A 23,530-nucleotide genomic window follows, 5' to 3' on the forward strand; every position below is an offset into this window, starting at 1 on the left:
CCCTCAGGAAAGCTGGGCATACTCATTATTTGCACACACACACACACACACACACACACACACACACACACCCCGTACTTCAAAGTAGTATAGCCTCCTTCCTACTGTCTCAGAATCTTGATAAAATATATTGTCAGTTAGTGGATAAATTGCATTAGACGTCATATTTTATGTTTTTCAAATAAGGTCCTAATATGGACAATAAAAACATATGCAAGGCCTATCATTTCATTTCAATACTTATCAACACATTAGTTGGATTTGTTTTATTCATATTTTCATCTACTCTCCTGTGCCTCTTGGGTAATAGTGAAAATGTCGACATTATGTCATTTTATCTGCTAAGATTTAAGTATAGCTCTTTAATACCAAAAGGAATAATAAAAGAGCATAATCACAGAAACCTTCATAGCTGTACCTAGAAACTTTATTTTCTTAGTGCCGTCTTCTAACCAATAAATACTGAAATGGCTCTAATTATTTCATAATTTCTCTCTACATTTGTTCTCTCCAAATAAGAATGTGAATGTCCAAGTGTTGCATAAATGTTTTGCAATATGTAGTTGTCCTTTCCTCTTTATTTATTTATTTATTTATTTTTTCTCAAATTTTTATTATTAAAACGTATTATCATACGTTGGGCATTGGATACATTTCTTGTACTGTTTGTTGCCTTGTCCCTCATGCCCCCCTCCCTCCCCCCCTTTCCCTCCCCCCCCAGGTGTTCAGTTCACTTACGCCAAACAGTTTTGCAAGTATTGCTTTTGTAGTTATTTCTCTTTTTTTACCCTGTGTCTCTCGAATATGGTGTTCCCTTTGAATTTCCTACTTCCAATACCAGTAAGCACGGTTTCCAATATACTCAGATAAGATTACAGAGATAGTGTAGGTACAAACATAGGAAGGTGATACAAAACATCATCAATAATAGAAACTACACATACACATAGGACGTTGAAAGTAGTTACAACTGTGATATATCACTTGTTTCCATAACATGGAGTTCATTTCACTTAGCATCATCTTATGTGTTTCTAAGGGTATAGCTATTGGGCCTTGTGATGCTCTGCTATGGCTTGCCTAAACCTGTACTAATTATTCCCAATAAGGGAGGCCATAGAGTCCATGTTTCTTTGGGTCTGGCTCACTTCACTTAGTATAACTTTTTCCAAGTCCTTCCATTTCCTTACAAATGGAACAATGTCATTCTTTCTGATAGAGGCATAAAATTCCATTGTGTAAATGTACCACATTTTCCTGATCCATTCATCTATGGAGGGGCATCTGGGTTGGTTCCAGCTTCTCGCTATGACAAATTGTGCTGCGATGAACATTGTTGTGCTGGTGGCATTACTGTGATTTTGTTTGTGGGCTTTTGGATAGATACCCAACAGTGGGGCTGCTGGATCATAGGGGAGTTCTATATTGAGCCTTCTGAGGAATCTCCATACTGCTTGCCAGAGTGGCTGAACCAGTTTACATTCCTACCAACAATGAAGTAGGGTTCCCTTTTGGCCACATCCCCTCCAACAATTGTTATTATTAGTTTTCTTGATATATGACATTCTTGCTGGGGTGAGATGGAATCTCAATGTTGTTTTGATTTGCATTTCCTTTATGGCCAGTGATGTAGAGCACTTTTTCATATGTCTATTGGCCATTCTCATTTCCTCATCAGAGAAGTTTCTTTGTAAGTCTTTAGCCCACTTCATGAGGGGGCTATTGGTTCTTTGCAGTTTTGTTTTGGAAGAAGGTAATTTTTTTAGTTCTGCATATATTTTAGAGATGAGGCCTTTGTCTGTTGAATGTCCGGTAAAGATCTTCTCCCAGTCTGTGGGCTTTCTGTTTATCTTCAGAGCTATGTCCTTTGCCGTGCAGAAGCTCTGCAGTTTGATGCAGTCCCATTTGTCCAACCTTTCTTTGATTTGTAGCCTTTCAGGGTCTTTGTTAAGGAAGTTCTGTCCTGTGCCAAGGAGCCCAAGTGTTTCTCCTACTCCTTCCTTTAGTGTCTTCAGGGTGCCTGTTTTGATTTCAAGGTCTTTAATCCATTTGGAATTGATTTTGGTGCAGGGTGATATATAAGGATCTAGTTTTAGTTTGTTGCATGTGTTGAGCCAGTTTTGCCAGCACCACTTGTTAAAGAGGCTATCTTTCTTCCATACTATTGTTTTAGCTCCTTTATCAAAGATTAAGTAGGCATAGTTCTGTGGGTTTAATTCTGGGTCTTCAATTCTGTTCCATTGGTCTTCAGGCCTGTTCCGGTGCCAATACCAAGCTGTTTTTATTACTATAGCTTTCTAATACAGCTTGAAGTTGGGTATTGTAATTCCTCCAGCACTGTTCTTTCTGCTTAGGAGTGTTTTTGCTATTCTAGGTCTTTTATTGTTCCATATGAATTTCTGGATTGCTTCCTCTATTTCATTAAAGAATGGTGTTGGGATATTAATGGGTATTGCATTGAATTTGTAGATAGCCTTTGGCAAGTGTTGCATAAATGTGTTGCAATATGTAGTTGTCCTTTCCTCTTTTTTTGTCATTTATTTTTTTTAGTCTTTTAAACTTTCTCAATTTCAATATTGCTGATCTGTTTTTTAAATCTAACATTTAATATTTTTCTCTATTGGCTAAATTTTCTATAACTTGATACATATATCTAGAGATTTGATCAGATTCATTTTCTTTTTGTTTGATTGTTTTGTGCTGGTCCTTGGGCTTGAACTCAGGATCTGGGTGCTCTTCCTGGGCCTTTTTTTGTTTGTGTGTTTCTTAAAGCTAGTGCTCTACTGCTTGAGCCACAACTTCACTTCCAGCTTTGTGTGTATGGGGGTGGGGGGGGAGTGTTTAATTGGGATAAGAGGCTTCAGACTCTTGTTTCTCTGCTTTCCCACAGACTGCTTGTTTCTCTTGTTGCTAGCTTGATTCACCTATTGAAAGTTTCATCACAACTGTTAATATGAAGTTTTTTTAACCATTGATGGTCATTAGATATCATACATTATATAATTAGTACAAATTATGTATTCTAATACAATTGTATCTTATTTCTTGTGCTTTATTAAACTATGTTCTTTAATGAATTAGATAAAAGACAATTATTGAGCATACTACGATACACCCATACTGTGCTAGACAGTACAAGGAAAAGGCAAATATGTGGGCTATGTTCTCTGTGAAAACTATCAGTACGTTTAAAATAAGTAGAAACCAGGTACAATATGGCACATAAAATAAGGGCAGAGTGAGGCAAAAGAAGAAAATGACTTAGAGAGTGTTTCATGGAAGATGGGGGCCAGGGCAAGGTCATGAGCTGAACAATGAACATTTTATGAGGCAGAGGACATCTCAGGGTATCCTAAGTGAAATTGAGAATGATTCCCTGACATTGAGAATAAGAATGGCCATGTAAAGGAGGACACAGAGGCAAGCCACCCAGATTAAAATTAGACATTTCTTTGGAGTGACAAAGTTAAATTATATTGAGTTCTTACATTGATGGACATCACCCACATCTTTTTCTAAATATGTGTGATGGAAAGATTTTGAGTAAACCAGGGAAGTGCTCCCAAGCCCAGTAATTTTTCATAATTAGAATATCATCTGAACTTAAAAATTAAAAACTCTATGACCTTCCACCTTAGTCATGCAATGTAAAGCAACAGTCACACTGATAACTGTACATGGTCATCAGGAATAAAAGCAAACTACAGAGAGACTTCTGGTTCCGCAGACCAAATCAGATATTTGAAAAGGAGTGGTAATTACAAAGGATGAAATGTGAAGCAAATTATACATACTTAGTTTAATTTTGGAAAGGTCAGATTTAAAGTATACAGAGAAAGTCAAGTCCTTTAGAATTTGTTACATAATTTGATTACAGTTTTAAAACACCATTCCTAAACTGGGTGCCAGTAGCTCACACCTATAATCTTAGCTACTTAGGAGGATGAGATCTGAAGATTACATTTTGTAGGAAGTCTGGGCAAGTAAGCCCATGAGACTCTTATCTCTGATTAATCACTCAAAGCCAGAAGTGGAGCTGTGGCTCAAGCAGTAGAGCACCAGCCTTGAGCACAAAAATCTCAGGGACAGCAGCCAGGTCTTGAGTTCAAGGCCTAGGACTGGCACAAAAGGAAAAGAAAAAAAAAAAGAAAAGGAAAGGAAAAAACCCTCCAATCCTAGAGGCCTTGCAGACATGGACCTAGAAATGATGAACCCATAGAAAAGGATGAGAATATCCAATAATAAATATTGAAAGACTAGAGGGCAAACAGAGAGAATTGTAGAATTGGAGGTACAGGGTAGACATTGGATGCAGGAATAAGAGTGGAAAGGATAGTCAACAGATCAGGCACCATTGTGAGGTGAAAGAGAGAACAGAGAATTGGTAATTTGAGAGAAAGAGAGATTGCTGACAGAACTTGACAGAGCACTTGGAAGTCAGTTACAGATAGAAGATGAACTACAGAAGGGAAAGGCAAGGAAGCAGCAGTAAGGACAGAGGCAAGGATGATGTCTGTGCAGCCTACAGTTCTTAAGGAAGCACATAGGACAGGAAAAAACAGCACATGGGGAATCTGAACTCTGCTTGAAAACCAGGAGTGGTACATGCCCTTTCTCATCTTGATAATCATGCCAAAATATATTTTTAGGAAACTCTAAGTTTAAATTTAGCTAACACAAAAAGAACTGAACTCTTTAGATTCACTTTAATCTTATTTTTAGGATCTCATTTTTTCAATTTATTTTACTTATTAATATTAATGAATGATGTATTAAATATGTGTAATATTGGATATTTAATTAGGAAGTTTAGTTTTTCTTCTTTAAAAAGAATTTTGCACACATTGGCAATACTGACCACACTGCCTCCTCAGGCAGATTGATCAGGTGTTTGTTTTATTTTCTTGGTTTTGTTGATTTCCTGCTTATAAAGAAAATACAACTTAATCACAAAAATTTTACCCACACAGAATAGTTTAAGGAATAGGTTTTAAAAAATAGTATGAAATGCTGTCATTCAGAGACAATCAATATGATCATTTTGATCATATGATCAAACCTCTTCCAACTGAATTTATTTCAGTGGATATATAAATAATATATTATACTAATGAAATTACACTTTTTGCACCAAGTCACATACTGTGGATATTTTCTATGTCAATGGAATTAGAAATTTAGCATCCTTTTTCAATTGTACAGCATGCAGCTGTACCATAATTAAATTAGTCATCCTTTTTGCTAAACATTTAGACTCTTCCCTAATTTTCTAGTTTAAGATGCATGACAGAGAACATTCCTAATGGGTACAGTGGAGTGCAGTTTGTCCAGTTGATTGCCTTGTCTCATTTCCTGAAAGCAAGGTTGTGGATCAAAGGTGAGGCATATTTTATTGTGATAGACATTTCCAAAAATTGCCAAAAAGCCTATAGAAAAGCTAGAACAACTGTGCTACCTATATAAATGTTGGTACCAAGTTAATTTTTTCCATGTCATAATTTCTTTCATATTAATTCAGGTATTTTTCCATACTTAAAAATATGAAAGCTGATATTTATCAGTTGTTTTTAAACTTTTGAAGGTCATAGGATCATTTTAGAATTTTTGAGAGTTGTTTAACTTACTTTCTAGGGAAAAAACTACTATGAAAAAGATTTAAAATAAATTTATTTATTTGTTTGTGCTGGGTATGGAATCAGGGCCTTGCATATTCTAGCAAGTGCTTTATCACTGAGCTACATCTTCCACCCAGTTTTTTTTTCTTAAATATTATTTATGGGAGCTCACAGATCCTCTGAAGTTAAAAAAAGAAAAAACATTATAGTGTCTTTACAAATTCACTCCATAAATCCAGGTAAAGATCTTCTGAATGGCATTATTTTAAAGCTAATTTTTTCTTTTTAATATTAGCATACACATATCATGCACAAGTCAATCATACAATCAAACACATGACATTTATATGTTCCTTTGGACAACATCCGACTTGCACTTGGTAGAGAAGTCAGTTACTTAAATGAGATGTTGCTGTGTGTTTTAGGTGTTTCAATGGAGAGCCCATCAGGAAGAGGTAGCCAGGCTGGAAATGGAAATTTCTGCCCGAAGAAGAGAACAGGAGAAGAAGAAAGAAAAACTGTGGAAAAAGAAGGAATTACTACAAAGAGAGGAGAAGAAAGAAAAGGTAGAGAAGTAGTCTACTGATGCAAATGTGTGAATGATTATTTCATTGAGTTTTGATTCTTTTTGCCATTTGACATAAATTTGCATAGGCAGCACTGGGAACACAGTGAGAATCTGCTGAAGGCTTGCTTACTTATTCCAGTGGCCTTGGATGAGAACTTACACTGTTGACTTCTAGCAGCCACAGGTACCTGTGATTGTAAGAGGAGATGCTGAGGCAAAAAGGTAAAGGGGAGAATTGTGGCTCTTCCATGTCTCGTGTGAAGAGGAGACATGGTGAAAATTGCAAGTCCTAGGAGATCATCTTGAAATATGTGGCAAGTGATTGCTAGAAATGTTCTTTTTGGCAGAATATATTGAACCAGAGACAGGAATGCGACTCACGGAATGCCAAAAAACAACAACAACAAAAAAAAACCCTACAAAACTCCTTTAAAATGTTTACTTTTTGATTTATTATTTATTGGATGGTTTTGTTTTTCATTTATGGACACAAATTATCATTTTTTCTTGCAAGTGAACATTTGTTTTACAATCTTAAAACTAGTCACCAAAAACTTACTGAGATAATTGTTGATAATCTGTGGAAGGCAAGATACATTTGAAGTTTAAATACATACATAATATTTACTTAAGCATTTTTATTTGTTTCCAGAATTCATGGAATTTGTAGTAAAGGTATTTTTTAAAATCAGTTTTATTAACTAACTTTCTATGGAGTTGCTGACTCTGTAGAAATAATTCACAAAAAAGCAATTATTTTCTGATCAGCACAATGAGAGGAAATCAATACACCTGTATATTTCTACCAGTTGCAAATATAAGGATCCAGGAAAAAAAAAAAAAAAAAAAAAAAAAAAAAAAAAAAAAAAAAAAGCTCTCTGGCAAAACTGCTTACGGTCCTGAAAACAACTGACAAATTCATAGGCATTGGTGGGAGACTATATTTTTGTGAATGTGGTTGACATTTTTGGCTGTGTGACCAATGACGTCAATCAGGTCCTTGTCTAGAACTTTTGTCTTCAAAATTGAGCATATGAGAGATACGGGAATGATAGATTTTTTAACTAGCCAGTTTTTCTTCAATATGTATACTTCACTGGTCATTGTTCTTGATTTGTTTTGTGCCTTTACAGGAGCAAATTGGTATAGAGGAAGTGTGATTGGGAAAAACAACAAACATGTAGGACCATTTCACAAAGTCAACTACTAAGAAGATATATTTCACAGTTCTTACATTTTTAATTAAAAAACGAACTCAATTTCCACCTCTAAGGAAGTTGGGTGGTTTCATTAGGTTCCCATCAAGAGTGTTGACAGTTAAAAGGAATAGTTGCAGGTACCTCAAGAACACATAAATATTGAGCCTGTCAAATAACATAAGTAAGTCATGCATCTTTGTGAGTCAACTTCGCGATTATTTCCTGTCACAGAAGTATGGTATTTGAAAAGTGTGTCCTTGTAGTTTTGACTTTGACCTAGGCCCCTCCCATATCTTTTCTTCTCTGTGAATTAATATAACCACAAAAGTACTGTATTTCTAACATTACATGTTAGTATCATCTTAAATGTCATATAAAGAGATTTAGATACAATCCCATTATCAAGACAGAAAATACATTAAGTGAATAACTCAAGTCTTGAGAATGGAAGTAAGGGCATTTTATTTTGGAAATGAAATTTGAGTTAGATAGTTGGCATGGATACCCAGAAGAAAATGGAAAACATTGTTAGCTGTCTTCGCTGTCTGGAAATATGCTCTTCTATCTATCCTTGGGAGGGTAGGACAAAGGGGGAACAAATGCAACATGATACTCACTAGACCCTGTGTTGAAAATGAACTATACAACTTGTGGGTGGGTACAGGAGGGAATTGGGAGAAAACAAGGAAATGGGTGAAATTGTTCAAAAAGAACTGTACTCTTTATCTGACTTATGTAACCATGAGTACACTGTACATCACTTTTACAATAACAATAAATAAGGAATAACTAATGGAATCATATATATTATATGTAATATTTCCCTGATATAGTCTCTCTTCAGCAGATATGAGGATTGGATGTAGGCTGCAACTCAAATACAAGAACCTGAGGATTCCTAAGTCCTATATATGAAATGGAAAAGCATTTCTATATGTCCCATGTACTTTCTCCCCTATATTTTAAGTGATCTCTACATTAGTTATAAAACTTAAGAACAATTAAAAAATTTCTAAAGGAGAAAGGTAATTTGAAAGCTAGGAGAAAAAGTCTTCTAGAGTTAGATATGGGGCTCATACTTGGCTTCATAAACAATACTAAAATAAAGAAACATCAAATAGCAATTGAAGGAGTAATTAGACAATTACTGTGAACAAACTGATGAAAGAGGTGACTAGTTGACATTAGTCAGATATAAATTACACTTAAATATTCTCCTTACATTTTAGAAAGGAGGATTGAACTTACGTCTTTGGGAATTAAGGAAATATATATAGAAGAGACATCACACATTTTATACCCAGAATACACAGCTCAGCTTCTGATTATATTCTATTAAGCATCACACAGGGCATTTCTTCACTGTCCTGAAGGTCACAAGGAAGGACACTGTAAGAGATGCACTATTCAATGTTCTATATTGCCTGTGTATGGTACAGGTGCATTGATGATTTGGCTAGCTGTAATCTAGATTTCTTTTCAATCTCCAGCAATTGAATAGAACAAAATCTATGATTGATTTCATTTATTTGACTTTAGGGATACATTTATATATAAGACAAAGCATACGGAAATCAAAAACAATGACAAGAGGAAATAAAACAAAGGGAAAAAAGAACCACAAATAGTACAATAAAAAACCTCTTGTTTGCATTTCTTGGAATTCATGTTGATAAACATAATTTTATATGATCACCTGCACATAGTTTTTGAGCCCTGTGATCCTCTCCGAAGAATACCCTCCTTTGTTGTCACCGCATGAGTTTTTAGAGTGTTGTTTAATTATTCCAAGTGTAATTTCTTTTACTGTCCATTGGGATTTGTAGATTTACAGATACATTCTAATGATTACAAATGAGGGACAATGATTTACAGATACATTATAATGATTACAAATTGGGTCTGGCTTACTTTGCTTAATATAATTTTTTCCAAGTCTTTCCATTTCCTTATGAATGGGATGATGCCATTTTTTTCTAATGGAAGCATAGAATTCCATTGTGTATATATACCACATTTTCTTGATCCATTCATCCACTGAGAGACATCTGGGTTGATTCTGTATTTTAGCTTTGGTTAAAAAAAAAATGCTGCAATGAACATGGTAGTGCTGGTGGCATTAGAGCATGCTGATTTGTGGTCCTTTGGGTACTTGCCCAGAAGTGGGATTGCTGCGTCATAGGGAAGCTCTATGTTTAGTCTTTTGAGGAACCTCCATACTGCTTTCCAGAGTGGTTAAACAAATTTGCATTCCCACCAACAGTGTAGATTCCTTTTGGCCACATCCCCACTAGCATCTGTTATTATTAGTTTTCTTGATAATGGCCATTCTAACTGCGGTAAGGTGGAATCTCAATGTTGTTTTGATTTGCATTACTTTTATGGCTAGATATGTTGAATATCTGTTTATGTGTCTATTGGCCATTCTTATTTCTCCTGCAGAGAAGTCTCTCTTTAAGTCTGTAGCTCACTTATTGATAGGGTTGTCGTTTTTTTGATGTTATGCTGTTTCTTTGGAGGGTTTAGTTTTTTGAGGTCTAAGTATATTTTAAATATGAGGCCCTTGTTTGGTGCATTGCTAGTAAAGATCTTCTCCCAACCTGTGGGCTTTCTATTTATCTTGCTAGTTATGTCCTTTGCCATGTAAATACTGGTCATTTAGATGCAATTCCATTTGTCTATTCTTTGATTTGTTGTGATTATGGATCTTACTTAGGAACTTTCCACCTATGCCAAGGAGCCCTAGTGTTTCCCCTACTACCCTTTCCTGTATTGTTTTCAGGGTAGCTGGTCTTACAAGAAAGAAACTCCATTTGTAACAGCCTAAAAAAATAAAGTACCTAAGCATTAACTTAACCAAAGATGTGAAGGACCTCTATGATGAAAACTTTAAAAACCTGAAAAAGGAAATTAAAGCAGATTTAAGGAAATGGAAAAAGCCTCCCATGATCCTGGTTGGAAGGGTTAACATCACGAAAGTGGCAATACTGCCCAAAGTTCTATACAAATTCAATGCCATACCCATCAAAATCCCAACAACATTCTTCAATGATATAAAAGCAATAAAAAAATTCATATGGAGGGATGACCTGCTTATATTTTTAATGGACTCAGAAATATATCTTTGTTTTCTTTTCCTTCTTCTTCTCTCTCTTTTTTTTTTTTTGCCAGTTCTGGGGCTTGAACTCAGGGCCTGGGCACTGTCCCTGAGCCTCTTCATGTTCAAGGCTAACACTCTACCACTTGAGCCACAATGTCACTTCTGGCTTTTTCTGAGTAGTTTGCTGGAGATAAGAGACTCTTGGACTTTCCTTCTCAGGCTGGCTTCAAACTGCAATTATGCCCCCCCCACATACAACATTTAAAAAATTCATATGGAATAATACAAGACCCCAAAGTGCGAAAACAACCATTATCAGAAAGAATAGTGCTAGCAGAATATCAATACCCAACTTTAAACTCTATTACAAAGCCATAGTAATCAAAACAGCTTGGTACTGGCACAAGAATAGGCTTGAAGACCAATGGAATAGAATAGAATACCCAGAAATGAACCCACAGATCTGTAGCCACCTAATCTTTGATAAGGGAGCTCAGAACATAGAATGAAAGAAAGCCTCTCCAACAAATGGTGCTGGCAGAATTAGCTATACAGTACACATGCATAAAACTGAAGTTAGAACCATGTATATCACTATGTACCAAAATCAATTCCAAATGGATCAAAGACCTTAATCTATGTTTAAAATTTTGTCTTTATGAACAGTGATGTATGTATCTCTGTGTGTAAGCACACGGTACTTGTGTAGTTGCTAAGTTGTACTTTGTGTAGCATAACTATGTGTTTGAGGTAGGAAAGAAGATTTCCATACAACTCAGATGTATTGCCTAAAAAGTTTTGATATTTTACATATATTAGCCCTAAACACAGATTCTATTTGTTTTGACTTCGGCATGGTAGAGGCAAATCTTGCTTCTCATGGCTTAACCACAGCTTGGCAGATAATCCCATAGGTAACTCTCTTGACTTAAGACACATTGCTTTGCTTTGCTAACTTGTATTCTGTTTCTTTGCAGCTGCCATTTTGCCTACCTGGCTTACTCCATTCAAAATGGAGGAGGAAGAGAGAGAAATTGACATGTGTAAATTCTTATCATGACATTTCTAAACAGGATAGACTCTCCCTCCTAGTTCTCTTTCCCAGAATTTCCTCTTTGGAGGCTCATTAGCTATAGTAATGTTTTAGGTTGTATCTAGTGCTAAAGTTTATTCCTGTAGGTGCCAGGGTCCTCATATTACTTTCTGAATTTTATATCTCTGATTGTATATAATAGTCACAATTTTCCTAGTTTCGACTCAAGGAAAGTTTGATTCGTGAATTGTTAGATGATACTGATAATTTCTCACAGGGATCTCTCATCTTTTGAAATGATTGTCATGATAAAATCAGAAGATGACACTTTCTAAAAGCTATTGTAAGAAATTAAATTATTATGTTAGCTATAGTTAGAGTGTCTGGTTTATAGTATTGGTCCCTGAACCAGCTGTCACCATCTGTGGCTCTTAGGGTGATGGGGATAATATAACAGTTGTTCTGCATCATAAAGTTCCAGGCAGGTTTTGTTCCTATAAGATATCTAATCCAGAGGGCCAAGACATCCAAGACAAGCGTGATTACAGCTTTGCTACCACATAGGTGATTTTAAGTAAGGTTCAAATACAAAGTAGACATCTCTTGTCTGGTCTAGCATCTTGTAATTCTTGCCATTTCTTGGCAAGTCCCAACCCAGGACTGCAAACCACCAGAGTGAGGATATTGCCATGATACCTCCCAGGAGGCCTGTAACCTTCAGCTTTATCTCAGAGATGTTTCTGGAGAGAGACTCTATCATTATGTGAATTCCCTGCTAAGAGTAGAAAAAGAAAGGTCAAGAGTTTTGAGTATATGGAGGTGGAATGCACCATCACCTAAAAATGGGGGAGTGGATTTAGAATTGGAAAGTAGGAATAAGCTGAAATAATTTTGGAGGTATCATTTTGAGGTTGTGAAAGACTAGATAACCTTGAATAGGTGACTACTAGGAATATAGATGCTAGCAACATGGCTTAGGAGGAGAAGGTGAACATATTGGTAACCCAAGAAAGGAGGGTCACTGTTATTTGATGAGAAAGTCTGCTGAAGGTGATTACTACAGCTGAGTGGAAAACAAATTCATTGGTAATGAACTTCGTAAGTGATGAGCTAAAATTTCCATGGTGTTGAAGGTACTGACTTCTATCTGCCACAGTTAGAAGGAGTATGAATTGAGAAAAGGAAAGACACAGACATGATCCTTTGAAAAACCCCTGTTGGATGGCTCAGTTGAAAAGATGAGCCTACAAACATCCAATCGTGTACTATAACTTCAGGGGGGGAAAAAGCCAGAGTATTCAGTAATATAAAAGGTACTTCCAAAAGTTTGTTAAAGAAGCTTCTCATTGATCAAACTAGAGGGCTTTCAGGAAGTAAGGCTGCAGCTGGAGGTCAAGAGAGTGAAGGGATTATCGTAAACAGACTGTATGTAGCTTTTGTCTAATATACTCAACTCCATTGAATCCCATAAAATCTATTGGGATTTTGGAGCAAAGAGGAGTGAAAATGAGAAAGAGAGGGAAAGAGAGAGGGATAGAGGGGAGAGGGGAGAGGGAGGGAGAGGGGAGAACTGGAAAAGGGGAGAAGGGAGAGAAAGGGAGAGGGGAGAGAGGGACAGGAAGGGAAGAAAGAGAGAGGAGGAGTGAGAGGAGGGGGAAGGGGACAGGGAAGACAGGAGGAGAAAGAATAAGAGGAAGAGAGAGGTATAATGTGAAAGAGGCTGACAGAATTCTACTAGTGGGAAGTAGCATTGCTCATAAAACTTATGGGCTGCAAGTCTATACTCTGTTCATGGAAAAGGCAAGCAAGATAATTCACAGTCTGCAATCAAGAGGCCAGAGGGCAGAGTTTAATAGGCTGGGTTTTGGAGACTATGGCTAGCGCCTACAGCAACCTGGCATTCTTGATACTTCCAGTGTTGAAAGAAACCACCCACCTGGGCTCAGAAAGAGTGGAGAATACTGAGATCTCCCTGTGAAGGGATGGACTGATATAGCAAGGTAGGAAAGAGGGACAGTGTTTCCTAAACACAAATGGCAGTTTGTTTCCTAAACACAAATGGCTCCTGAGTGGAGCATGCTCAGGTCTCCCTAGTTTGTCAAAGTGAGGGGTAGTGATTTCCTTGATGAGGGGAAGTTCCCAGCTATGTGAGGAGTCAAAGATGCACATTTCTGCTACACTGGCTACATTTGCTGTCACCTGGCATGTCAGTGGCTCTGAAATGATACTTGACTAAAGGCTTACAGGAAGGACTGCAGCCCAAAGTACAACCTTACACTCACCTTACCACACTATCCAAGTGGTGCATTAACAACCTCATTGAGAAGGGGAGCCAAGAAGTGCATAGAAATGAAGATTTTGAAGCTGATCTGAAAGGATCTAGTTACCAGAATAAGGATAAAGAAGAGCTATTGTGGAAAGAGAAATAAACTATAAACTGGATAGCAGATATGGAACACAAAGAGCCTATTATAAGAGGAAAACAACTCAGGTTGAGTTTAGCTCATAGGCTTTTCACTCTCTCAGATTTAGGGTCCAGCACTTGCTAGTTGTGTATGACTATAATGGGAAATTACTTCATCTCTCCAAATTTTAGTGTTTGTATTTATTTGATATTGAAAAATTAAAACAATACATGTAAAGTATTTAGCACATGCTTGGTACCTAGAAATGAGTCCATAAATAATAAAATAATTGTCAATATTGTTATTGTTACTCTAATGGAACAGTACTAGGAAAAACTTCATTAGAATTAAACAAGAAGGGTAGGAATGAAATAATGCTAACAATATTTACAGCATTAGTATTAAGATTGGCTTAGAAACTAATGTTTTGAGCACAGTCCTTGGTGATTTTTACTTTTTAAAATTATTTATTGTTATTGTAAAGGTGACGTACAGAGGGGTTACAGTTATATAAGTCAGATAAATTTATTTTTAGTTTTGAACTAGCTATTCTTATTTGTTAGGAGAATACTTCTGAAGTGACAACTTTGTTGATACCAGTGACTGTGTAACTCTTTAAGTTCTAGTAAGATGAAATTTTCTAATCATGGCAGAGAATGCAGGTATCTTTACCTATAGATATTCACATGAATCCAAAGGATTGTGATTCACTCATATATCCTATGGTTCTGGGGTGTTAGTTAACAAAACATCATTGTGGTTCAAGGTCAATAATCTATCGGAAAAATAACTAAAGCAAAAGGAGACAGGGACATGACTCCATCAGTACAGTGCTTGATAAGAAAAGCAAAGCCTTGAGTTTAAATTCCAGTAATATACTTAATATACTTATATACATGCACACATATATTACTATATATACACCTTATATATATAAACTAAAATACATAATAAAGTATGTAGATTTGTAATTAGTTAGGCTGAACATGACTACATACAGCAAATCAAATGTGTACTTGTTTATGCATATGTGTATCCAATTGCATACATAGGTACTTCGAATATGGCTTTAAGATGACCTTCCTGCCCCTTTTAGGGAACACTGATGAAGTTCTTATCTGTGCCTTTGTTCTCCTTATTTCCTGGCCTTGTATCAGGTAACCATATTTGGGGCATCTATCTTCACACTGGCCTATGCTGGTCTGATTGCTTCCTAGTGTGAATGCCCTTATATTAATTGAAGTTATTAGTTTTGCACTAGTTAATCAAAGTTCAAGCCTCGGAGTATAGACTTTTTGCTCTGACTGACTCCAGTAGGGCTCATCAACTCTCATTCTATTAATTTTCCTCTTTTCTTTTGGGCCCTTAATTGCTATTGCATGCATTTGTGCACCACAGGAACTGAAGGATATGGAACTGTCCTCTGCAATTTCCTTCAAATGCCTGTGACTGATTGCCTTTCATCTCCATTGAGTGCTCTGCTGCAGCGGAGGGAGGGTGATATAGATTTCTGGGTTTAGGTAGTAGAAAAAGAACTTTTTGGAATCAGAGCAGTGCCTAGAAAACACAGCCCTTCAGAGATAGTACCCTCTGGTGCTGGCCCAAGCCCTCTAGATCCTTTTCTCTCATGATTCTCCTTTCTCATCTGTGTAGCAATCATGGAGACTGATGCTCCTTCGAAAGGTGTGTGAGAGGGAGAGGGGATGGAGACAGAAAAGAAGTAGGAGAGGGAGAACTAACTGGATTCCATAACACTGAAATGACTCAACATGTAAATATTTACTTTAGAAAATATACCACTGGGGTCACCTGAAATGTCAGCACAGAGTCACTATGGCAGCCTCTCCACACTGTTGTGACATTCAAATGATTGTAAATAAGCTTGTGACACTCTTACATTTTCATAAAATGGAGAATATGGAATACAAGAACTCCCATAAACCTCTTGGACCTCAAAACCATGTCTTTGATGTCCTCTGAACATGAGCCTGACCTCTGTTTTAACATCCATCCACTCAAGTCTCTCAGCACAAGCAGCCTCTGCAAAAGAGCCACCTGCCACTAGACTTGAAGTGTGTCTGTCGGGCTGAGGACCAATCTGTTGAATTACTTCCTACATTCTATTTTGTGCCTTTCTCAGTCCCAAACTTCTATATATAGGAAAGCTTGAGGGAGTGTTTTTCCTGTTATTTATATCTATTTTTATTTGGGTATCTGGTGAAATGCTCCAAATATGGAGACTAAGACAGCCTAATGGGTACATTATGATAGTTTAATGGTAAAAAGGGGAAGATAGCAAATATTTTATGGAGATAGGATTCAAGAATAAGCTGGAGGATTCAGAGTTTATTTTCTCAATATTTAATATCAGAACTCCAAATAATATATTACAAGAAAGCTGACATAGAACAGGAGGCATAATCATCTCAAAGAAATGAATCAAGAATCAACCTAATTAAGAAATGCTCAGTTAAAAAATGCTCAATGTTCTTTATTTTGTTATTAAAATTTACAAATGAATACCAAGGCAAGCCTATTAAATGAACAGAGGATAACTTTCTAACATGAGATGAAAAACCGTGTAGTCAACTCTCAGTGTGAATCAATGGGGGAAGGCATGTCAGCAATCACAGATTGACAACCAGCCATGGAGGAGGCTCACACTCCAGGTTTCAACTGTCCTTTAAAAGCGAAACTTTCTACTACTATTTCTTTTTAAAACATGGGAAAACTAACACTTTTTTGTTTGTTATGACATAATTTTAAGACAAAGTTAGATAGAAAACAATAACAAAAAAAGAGGAAGAGGAGAAAGAGGAGAAGGAGCAATAAGAGAAAGAGGAGAAGGGAAAAAAAGCAAGAGGAGGAGAAAAAGAAAGAAAAGGAGGAGAGAAAGGATGACTAGCAGCCAGATGTATTTGATGTTCTGCAGAAGATTTCCCAGTAGGCAGTTTTGGAGGAAGAAACTTAAAAATGAACTCCAGGTGTTAATGTTTGGCTATAGTTTCTGGCTAGGTCTTGATTATTCACAGTGAGTTGATGTAATTAACAGAATCCTTAACAGTGTTTGTCATGTTCAGCATACTTCTCTATGTTTGTTTAATCTTTTTAACAACTCTAAGGAGTTGAAAATATGATACTCATTTATAAATGAAGAAAATGAGACATACAGACATTACATAGTTTTCTAAAGGCTACCTAGTCATTCAGTGGCCTAATTAGTTATTTTAAGCACTATGCTTTGCTGTTTGTAATTGTGTCTTTGTCTTACTGGTTGTTGTTTGTGGTTCATCTACTCTGATTTCAAGCTATTTGTTTTAGCATCATATTCAAAGATTTGATCCTGACTTCATTTACTCAGAACTGTCCAATGGATGCTTTAAAGGCACCTGCCTGCTTACTAGTAGAATTTCTTCTGTTCTAAGAGTTCACATACTCACTGGATCTGTTCCATACTCTTCTCATATTCTCTCAAATGTCTTTGAGTTAATGAGCTACTATAGTTAAACACTTCCACAAGAAACTAGATTCTGTTACAGATTTGTGACTTCTTCATTATTTCCTTAGTGTCATCCAAGTTGAGTAGGCTGAAGAAAATATTAATGATTTTTATACTTTTTTTACTGCTTGATATTGTCATGAGGAGAATTTCCACAATCTTCTAATATCAAATCTACCAACTATCAGAGTCTATATCCATGGCTCTGCCTTCCCTCCTTTTATAGCATTGAAGCATGTGCCTTCCTGAGAGCAGCCTCATGAGCACACTGCCTCTGGTCCCATCTCACCTACTCAGTGTTGTCACAATCTTTCTCCCAACACACTTACCTCCTTCTTCTTCATCTTTCCCATAAATATGGTAGTGTACTTTCCATGGAAAAACTATTCTTCACATGGAAAAACTATCTTCTTCACAAGATATCTTCTTGCCATTCTATAACCTTAACATTGTGATTCTGACTCCTTTCTTCCATCCCTTTTAGTTAAAAACTACTTTAATTTTCTTTAATTCACACATTAAAATTAAACATAATAAAGAGTATCGTTTCAGTAGGTGTGTACATTGTGTAATGTTCAAATCAGTGTGAACCTATCCATTGTCCTCAAACATGTATTACTTCTTTGTGGTGAAAATATTCAAAATCTTTTCCTCAAGATTAAAAAAATGAAGTACATAATTGTTATCTAGATGTGCAGCAGCACAATATGATTTCTTATTCTTTTTTTTAATTTTTTTTCTCAAATTTTTATTATCAAACTGACGTACAGAGAGGTTACAGTATCATACGTTGGGCATTGGATACATTTCTTGTACTGTTTGTTGCCTTGTCCCTCATGCCCCCCTCCCTCCCCCCCTTTCCCTCCCCCCCCAGTTGTTCAGTTCACTTACACCAAAGAGTTTTGCAAGTATTGCTTTTGTAGTTATTTCTCTTTTTTTACCCTGTGTCTCTCGAATTTGGTATTCCCTTTGAATTTCCTACTTCCAATACCAGTAAACACGGTTTCCAATATACTCAGATAAGATTACAGAGATAGTGTAGGTACAAACATAGGAAGGTGATACAAAACATTATCAATAGTAGAAACTACACATACACATAGGACGTTGAAAGTAGTTACAACTGTGATATATCACTTGTTTCCATAACATGGAGTTCATTTCACTTAGCATCATCTTATGTGTTTCTAAGGGTATAGCTATTGGGCCTTGTGATGCTCTGCTATGGCTTGCCTAAACCTGTACTAATTATTCCCAATAAGGGAGGCCATAGAGTCCATGTTTCTTTGGGTCTGGCTCACTTCACTTAGTATAACTTTTTCCAAGTCCTTCCATTTCCTTACAAATGGAACAATGTCATTCTTTCTGATAGAGGCATAAAATTCCATTGTGTAAATGTACCACATTTTCCTGATCCATTCATCTATGGAGGGGCATCTGGGTTGGTTCCAGCTTCTCGCTATGACAAATTGTGCTGCGATGAACATTGTTGTGCTGGTGGCATTACTGTGATTTTGTTTGTGGGCTTTTGGATAGATACCCAACAGTGGGGCTGCTGGGTCATAGGGGAGTTCTATATTGAGCCTTCTGAGGAATCTCCATACTGCTTGCCAGAGTGGCTGAACCAGTTTACATTCCCACCAACAATGAAGTAGGGTTCCCTTTTGGCCACATCCCCTCCAACAATTGTTGATTTCTTATTCTTATCTAAATACAACTTAGTACACTTTGATTAACCTTCTTTCCCTGCATGCCCCCACACCAGCCTTTGGTAACCGCTATGCTAGTTCAAATTTCATGTTATGAACATTTTTAGATTGCGCATGAGTGAGATTATATGCTTCTCATCTTTCTGTTCCTGGTTTATTTTAATGACCACGAGTACAATTCATGTTGTCACAAATGACAGGACTTTATCCTTTTTTTTTTTTTTTTTTTTTGCCAATCTTGGGGATTGGATTCAGGGCCTGAGCACTGTTCCTGGCTTCTTTTTGCTCAAGGTTAGCACTCTACCACTTGAGCCACAGCGCCACTTCTGGCCTTTTCTATATATGTGGTGCTGAGGAATCGAACCCAGGGCTTCATGTGTACGAGGCAAGCACTCTACCACTAGGCCATATTCCCAGCCCAGGACTTTATCCTTTTTAAGGAATGAGCAATATATATATATATATATATATATTTCATTTTCTTTAATTATCAGTTAATGGTCACTTGGGTTGTTTCTATCTCTTGGCTTTTGTGAGTAATGCTTCAATAACAAGGCAGTGAAGATATCTCTCCAACATACTGATTTTACTAGTTCCTTTGGCCATATCCCCAGTATGGGGATTACTGCATTATATGCTAATTCCATTTAATTTGTAGAGGAACATAATGTTCTCTGTACTAGCTATGCTAATTTATATGCTCACCAGCAGTGTGTAATAATTCACTGACTTTTCTACATTCTTGTCAGGTCTTATCTTTTTTGTTGTTGGTCGTGGGGCTTAAACTCTGGGCCTGGGCCTGGGCACTGCCCCTGAGCTGTTCAGCTCAAGGCTAGCACTCTATCATTTGAGCCACTGTGCCACTTCTGGTTTTCTGGTGGCAAATTGGACATAATAGTCTCATGGACATTCCTGCTTGGGCTGGCTTTGAACTGAGATCCTCAGATCTCAGCCTTTCGAGTAGCTAGGATTACAGGTGTGAGTCACTGGCACCCAGCTAGTACTTGTCATCTTAAAAAAAATTATAACCATTTTATGTAGAGTCCAGTTCATGCATCATGATGATTTAGGTTTGCATTTTATTGGTGATTAGTGATATTGCATTTTTTTCACTCTTGTTCTTTCTTGAACCATTTGTCCCTCAAGTAGGTACTTGCCAAGGTCATCACTGCTTTCTGGGTCCAGTGGACAATTCTTAGTCCTCATCTTTCTTGAACTATTATGATGGAGTTATTTAAGGAGGTTGTACTCCTCTTTGGATAATTTGACTTACTTCTAGTAAGTCATTCTAGCAGTGTTCATCTACCTCAAATGTATCTAAGTAAACTTAGATGGCTATTCTTCCATTCTGTCTCTTAAGCTTTGGAGTGCCCTAGGGACTAAGTGTTTATATAATCTCTGGGTGATCTCAACTAACCTGACATAACATAACATAACATAACATAACATAACATAACATAACATAACATAACATAACATAACATATAACATTCTTTCATTGAATAGTGACAATATCCCTGGACTGGTTTTCTTTCTTAAACTCCAAATTCATACTCCACTGTGTCAAATCTAATATGCTCAAACAATAGTCTTGCCTTCCTTTCAGAATTGCCCCATCTATTCCTTCCTATATCTCAGCATGGAAATCTGTACTCCCAGTGCTCATGCCAAAAGTCTTTGATTCTTAATATCCCACCCCCCAGTACCTTTAGCTGTTGGCATGGATAGAAAGACTTTTGCAAAAATCTCCCAGTTCATTTCTCTGCCTCTTCCCTTTTCACCTCTTCCCCAATCTACACATAAACCACACTGATCTTTCCAAATATATCTTCAGATCACATCACTCTTCTGTAGAAACCTTCGCAGTAGCTTCCCATTCCACTTGAAATGAAATTCAGAATCCTAACTGTGGCATAGAAGGGTCGACATGATCTAACTCTGCATTGCACCTGCACCTTCTGGATCTGACACAGCACTGCTCCACCCACTCTGCTCTAGCCACAACTACTATGTCTTCCCCTGAGAGACTATAGTATATACCTCTTACACTCTTGCACTTGCTGTTCCCTCTTTCTAGGACAGCCTCCTCCCCCTCCCCCAGGATATTTGCATAGCTCACTCCTGAATGCCACTCACGGCCCATACACATGTCATCTTAAAGAACATCCTTGATGACCCATTTAAAAACTGAATTCACCTTCCCTGTCATTCTCTATTATATTGAATTAATTTTTCTTTAATATTTATTTATTGACCTTTTCCATTTCCTTTCTGCAATGCAAACCCCATCACAAATTGTATATTTTCTTCATTTCTTTAACCTCAATGGCTGATGAAAGTCACTCAAAAATTACTGGTTGAATAAGTGAGTTTAATGGGAAAGCTATCTACAACTACAGCTACTAAACTACATATACCATGCAACTTAGATGTTGTAAATGGAGGAAGAAGGCATATCAAACTTGGACGCTGTCATGTGATGGATGGCCTTGGGCAAGTTCTGCAGCCCCTGGGAGACTTTGCCTCCTTGGTAGGAAAATGTGGTGTTTGGATTAAATAATCACAAAATCACCTCAGCTCTAAGAAACTATGATTGAATGACTCTGAAGTTTGATTGCTTTTCACTTTTCACTCTCCTTGACACTTCATACTTGGAAATACAACATTCTCAGTATATACACTCCCTTCTTAATGAATGGCCAGAAGAGAGAAATTAAACAAGACTGCTGACAAATTCATTTCAGCAATACTAACATATGACACAATCATTATGTAATTTTTAATGCCCAAACTGAAAATAGACGTTCCTCTTGAAGAAGACATGACAGTTATTTTTTAATCCACCTGGCATTTCAATTAAGAAGGAGATAACTAATGTGTTTACCCTAGAATACTTCCCTGGCTCATCCTGTTTTAAGGATGTAGGATGCATCACAGCAGAAAATAGCTTATTGCCAATTTGAGTAGGCAGCTCTGCTACAGAAAAATGTTCACATAAGTGACTGAAGTGAACACTGCTTAAAAGGAATTAATGTTGTTTATGCACATAGACACAACCTAGTTCCACACAATTCACTACAAACAGCATTGATAGTATTGTGCTTTGTAGCCCAGAGAGTAGGGGAGGGAGTGTTCGTGTGTCTCCCTTGGCCTTTGACTTCTGGTTAGGTTCAGCCAAAGTGGAACACAGGAGATCAGAATAAAGAAAGAGAGGGAATTGGGGAATTTTCCCCCAACTCCTTGTTCTGTAGGGCTGTGCTAACTAACTGTGTGTGTGTTCCACAAATCTTTCCACTGAGTTTGGTAGCTTTCCCCACCTAGGACTTCACTGTGTCTGGTCCACAGGTGGCAACACAGCCAAGCACTGAGTGATCCCTTGTGATTACCCTGCATTCCAACCTTCCTGTTTCATTTGTCCCTTTATTACATTCTTCTCAATTTATCCTAATTTTGATTGTGCCATCTGTTTTCTATTAGGCATCATTAAAATAGGAAATCGGCAAGAGAACCACAGACAAAATGAAGGAGATGGGAAAATAGTTATGTCAGCAAATCAACAGTAAACAAGGGTGTTGTAATTGAATTTGGCTGAAGTTAAAGGAAAGCATTTAGCTTTTTCTTGCTAATGGCAGCTCACCAGAGAGGGAGCATGTGTTAAATGAAAGAATAAAACTCATTCAATAGGTAGCCTTTTGAATAAAAATTTATAATTTAAAATTGATTTGAAAAAATTTAATGTTATTTATAAGCTATTATAAATAACATAATGTTATGTTAATTTTATAAGGCCTATGGCATAAATTTAAATTACAGTGCTGTGAAACTTTTCTACAAAATGAAAGTGAAGCCATATACAAGGCGATAAAAAAGTTGACAATGCGCTCTCTACAGATATGTCCAATATTTTTGACATTTGACTTTATATAGGAATAACATTTGCAATCTTCAAGAATAAGCAATAGTCATGTCTTACCTGCTTCAACATATTTATTTATTTTGGACAAAAAATACAAGAAAATACTTCTGTATTATTTTATCTCCACTGTACATACTTTGGAAAACACAAATATGCATATAAAATACAATAAAAATTACATTTAATTTTAAACTACTGCAAAAAGAAAATTATTAATAATGACTGTGTACTCTTTTTATCTGCATATATAGTTGCATTCTTTTAACCTGATTTCCTCATGTGTGAATCTGTCTTACATACATCTACCCCACATTTTCCCACACATAATTTCCACTGATTTTGTAGTATTTCATCAGAACAGTGCATTTAGTTAATCTCACATTTTGGGATAGTTTACTATTTCCACTTTTTTTAAGGCTGTGGTGAACATCCTTGCATATAAATCTTTGTATATATCCTTGCATGTTACATCTTACATGCTTCTTT

General features: G+C 36.7%; 1 protein-coding gene across 3 annotated transcripts in view; it reads left to right on the plus strand.

Moving 5' to 3' along the window:
• Ccdc148 (coiled-coil domain containing 148) overlaps positions 1-23,530 on the plus strand; it is a 274,276-nt gene that overhangs the window by 189,570 nt on the left and 61,176 nt on the right. For all 3 annotated transcript variants that reach the window (XM_048345423.1, XM_048345424.1, XM_048345425.1), the window contains one exon: positions 6,041-6,181. In XM_048345423.1, coding sequence (XP_048201380.1) covers positions 6,041-6,181 — 141 coding nt within the window. The remainder of the gene's footprint in view (positions 1-6,040; positions 6,182-23,530) is intronic.

The sequence above is a fragment of the Perognathus longimembris genome, chromosome 4, assembly GCF_023159225.1.
Source record: "Perognathus longimembris pacificus isolate PPM17 chromosome 4, ASM2315922v1, whole genome shotgun sequence".
NCBI lineage: Eukaryota > Metazoa > Chordata > Mammalia > Rodentia > Heteromyidae > Perognathus > Perognathus longimembris.